At 45.8% G+C, this 4,358-nt stretch overlaps 1 protein-coding gene across 1 annotated transcript; it reads left to right on the top strand.

Annotated features, from left to right (window-relative positions):
* Window positions 1-657: 657 nt before the first annotated feature.
* On the top strand, window positions 658-2,424 carry LOC101850238 (vesicular acetylcholine transporter). The gene has a single exon (XM_013080899.1). It carries the CDS (start codon window positions 658-660, stop codon window positions 2,422-2,424), a length of 1,767 nt encoding a protein of 588 aa, XP_012936353.1.
* Window positions 2,425-4,358: the final 1,934 nt, after the last annotated feature.

Below are 4,358 nucleotides of genomic sequence, written 5' to 3'. Positions count from 1 at the left end.
TGGCTCATACTTATGACGGCTGCATTTCCCACCTGTCCGAAGTCAAAAGAAGAATTCGTTTGGATTTAATTTTCTGCATTAGGACAATGTCAAGATTTTGAAAATTCATATGGAACACTCACTTTTACCAAACAATGCTGAAACTAAAACGATACCGAAACGAAACAAACGAAGAAACGATAACAATTATACTGGTATCCTCTGGCGCAAAGCGACAATGAATTCACATTTATGTCTTCATTGAATGTAGACGATTGTAAATGCTTTATGCCCCAGTCGATATATAATTTAGATAATTTAGGAAGCGGGTTGTCATAATTCATACTGCTAGCAGTAATACACCACCCCACGAAGGAAATGGAAATACTCGATAGAACATTGTCCCTATGCGGGAGCCAAACTCAAGTATTTGCGGTCAACGCAAGGATGCTAAACATTACAGCACAAACGCTGGTCCACCTATTCTAGGAGTGTTTCGTTTCGACTCCGCGTCGTTTAGTGTACGTAGACATTCCGCCTTGACAGTAAGCTGAAGCGTTATAGTGTTTCTTTTCTTGTTGACCTAGCTAGCGACATTTTCCAGTGTATGATTCCAAAGCGTGTTTTGGCCCTCGAGGCGACTAACCAGGCGGCTTTTGTTTCTGACCAGGCTTCAAGATGACCTTCACCTCAAGAGTCACGGACAAGAGTTCCGTCATGTGGTCCAACTTTCAGGATAAAATCCGAGACCCGACATCTCAGCGCCGCCTCGTTCTGGTCATCGTCTGCATTGCTCTCCTGCTGGACAACATGCTGTACATGGTTATCGTGCCCATCATCCCGCAGTACCTGACTGAAATGAACCAGCACAAAGAACAGGAGACGCAGTTCTTGTACAAGTATTATAACGTCACTGATGGTACGAATTACGTAGAGGGCGTCACAGACAGCTACGTAATGGCCCACAAGCTAAACTCTACGGGAGAGCTGAAGAACGGAGCGTACGTAAACGTACCGGCTGAAGCGGTCTTAGCGACCAACTATACTATACATCTCAATAAACATGACAATCGAATCTACCTACTGCGTATTCCTGTGCCTCCCCCGCCTATATCGTACGGTGACGAAGGGTTGGCTATAGGCGTCCTTTTCGCTTCCAAGGCAATTGTCCAGTTGTTTGTCAACCCTTTTACAGGGGGCTTGATTGACAGGATAGGCTATGACATTCCCATGATGATTGGTCTGACCATCATGTTCCTATCTACGTCTGTTTTTGCCTTCGGTAAAAGTTACGCTGTTCTATTCCTGGCCCGAAGTCTTCAGGGACTCGGCTCCGCTTTCGCTGACACTTCTGGACTTGCAATGATAGCCGATCGCTTTACAGAGGAGACCGAGCGAACGAAAGCTCTTGGTATTGCGCAGGCTTTCATCTCCTTCGGCTGTCTCTTTGCGCCTCCTTTCGGCGGAATTCTCTACGAATTCACGGGTAAGACAGCCCCCTTTATCATCCTGGCCCTTGTCTGTCTGGTGGACGGTATCTTCATGATCCTAGTGATGAAGCCTGTTCGCTTGGAGCGCTCAATGCTCACTCGCGAAGAGCGCCCAAAAGGCACACCCATCTACCGTCTGCTTCTTGACCCGTACATCGCAGTAGCTGCTGGAGCCCTGGCAATGTCGAACGTCTCCCTGGCTTTCCTGGAGCCCACCATCTCTCTGTGGATGAAGCAGACAATGGGCGCTGATGAGTGGCAGATCGGCTTCTCCTGGCTCCCTGCCTTCATCCCTCACGTTTGCGGTGTTTACATCACGGTAATCTTGGCCCGAAAATATCCGCACTACCAATGGCTCATGGCATTAATCGGCCTTACGATAGAAGGCTGTTTCTGTTTCTTCGTCCCGTTCTCCAAGGAGTTCTTCGTGGTCATTTTCCCCATCATGGGCATCTGTTTTGGTATCGCTCTCGTTGACACTGCCCTCCTGCCCACCCTGGGTTACCTGGTCGATGTCCGCCACGTGAGCGTCTACGGAAGCGTCTACGCTATCGCCGACATCTCCTACTCTTTGGCTTACGCCATCGGCCCTATAGTTGCCGGAAGCATTGTGCAGGCCATTGGCTTCACCTGGCTCAACGTTCTCATCTTCCTCACCAATGTGGCATATGCCCCACTCCTCTTCATGCTCAGAAATATCTACCTTTACAAGCCCTTCGACAACGACGATGAGGTGCTCATCGACGATCCTCCACCGAAAGGCTACAACACTTACATCCAGAACGGAGGTCTCAACGGAAAGCCGGAGGCGCTGGGTAACGGAGGTGATAACTTTGCCAACCATCTCAAAATAAGTAATAAGAAGAGCAACGAAATAGATTGTTACCCCCCTCCCACAGAACCGGAGTATGTGTACAGTAAAGAACCCTACAACTTCTACAATCAGTTCCACTGACACCTGGGGAGAAGGGAGAAGGAGTAAGAGAGAGTGAGTGAGTGAGTGAGTGAGAGAGAGAAAGAGAGTGAGAGAGAAAGAAAGAAAGAGAGAGAGAGAGAGAGAGAGAGAGAGAGAGGGAGAGAGAGAGAGAGAGAGAGAGAGAGAGAGAGAGAGAGAGAGAGAGAGAGTGTGTGTGTGTGTGTGTGTGTGTGTGTGTGTGTGTGTGTGAGAGAGAGAGAGAGAGAGAGAGAGAGAGAGAGAGAGAGAAACAGAAAGCAAGTCTTTGCAAAATGGACTTCTGATTAATGCTGTACCACAGTGGTTAGCTGTGGAAAATGTGGAATGGGGTTGTGAATGGCGTTCACGTTTTTTTTCAAAGGTTTTCCACCCTCCGATTGTATGGAAGACAGGTGCATGCCTTTTTGACATATTCGTCAAAATGAAAGGATAAGAGAAATGAAAGAAAAACAAAAAGCGCAGGCGAGGGAGTCAAATAACCCTCAACCAGTCATTTTATGATGAAAGGACATAGAGTCACTCGAACATATTGGAAAATAAAATTTGTGGAAAATGCTGAGACGACGACTGGGAGAGGAAAGGGAAATGGTCGGTTCTACTGAAACAGTGGAATGATTCTTTCATTGAGGCTGACAATCTAGTTGAAGTAAGGCAGAATGCAAACTTTGATGGCCGACGTGAATACCCAGGTTGTTTTTGTGTATTGTCTGTTCGTTCGACCTGTTTGTTTGTGAATGGAGAAAGTTGGTCCTATAGTTCGATAGATAGTGAGAGAGAGAGAGAGAGAGAGAGAGAGAGAGAGAGAGAGAGAGAGAGGGAGAGGGAGAGAGGGAGAGAGAGAGAGAGAGAGAGAGAGAGAGAGAGAATGGGAGGATGGAGAGAGGGATGTGGGAGAGAGGGTGACAGACAGAGAGGTAAACTGGTGAAAGAAAAGTTTAAAAATTAAGGACAGGAGGATACGAGAGACACCTGAAGTGAAAGTTAGAGGGAGAAAGAGAGATGGACAGGTAGATAGATAGATAGATAGATAGATAGATAGATAGATAGATAGATAGATAGATAGATAGATAGATAGATAAAGAGACAAAGAGGGAGAGAGAGAAACAGAGAGAGAGCTAAAGAGAGAAGGAAAAAGAGAAAGAGAGAGAGAGAGAGAGAGAGAGAGTGAGAGAGAGAGAGAAAGAGAGATACAAGGAGTAAAAGAAGGAGAAAGAGAAGCAGGAAGAACAAGTTGTATACATTGATACATAGCTGTAATGAAGAGATACATGTGGTTTTTTCTAACCGATTCGTTGCTCTCAGAGTAAGATTAGGATGTTTGAAAAAAAACCTCAGTTTGTTTTTGAATGTCGTTCTCCCAAGTTGTTAGTCTAGTCCCTACAAACACTGCTGTTTCTTCGAGATGTTTAACTAGATACCGAGTTGGCTCATACATTGCCAGTCTCTTCGTCTTTGCTTTGTGTACTTTTTCTATAACATCAAGCCATCTGTAATAATGATCTCATAGCTCTGAGAAGTTTGAATATTGTGTTTGGTTTTCTTTTTAAAATGTACTTTATTGGAACTTGGTATGTGGAAGGGTGAGTAATACACACGGGGAATTCCCCCTTGCTTGAAAGTTGGAATACGACAGAATTGAGGAAAGTATGAGAGAATTATGACTGAGAGAGAGAGAGAGAGAGAGAGAGAGAGAGAGAGAGAGAGAGAGAGAGAGAGAGAGAGGGAGGGAGGGAGAGAGAGAGAGAGAGAGAGAGGGAGAGAGAGAGGGAGAGAGAGAGAGAGAGGGAGAGAGAGAGAGAGAGAGAGAGAGAGAGAGAGAGAGAGAGAGAGAGAGAGAGAGAGAATTCGGCAACCAGCACAAACGAAACTCATAAGGGGTGTCGAAATTATGGTGTACGGAAGAGTTTCTTCGTCGTATAGGTCTTAAAGAAAAT

Source organism: Aplysia californica, unplaced genomic scaffold, assembly GCF_000002075.1.
Source record: "Aplysia californica isolate F4 #8 unplaced genomic scaffold, AplCal3.0 scaffold00105, whole genome shotgun sequence".
Classification (NCBI taxonomy): Eukaryota; Metazoa; Mollusca; class Gastropoda; order Aplysiida; family Aplysiidae; genus Aplysia; species Aplysia californica.
The sequence above is the reverse complement of the archived record's forward strand: the minus strand, read 5'-3'. Positions and strand labels throughout refer to the sequence as shown.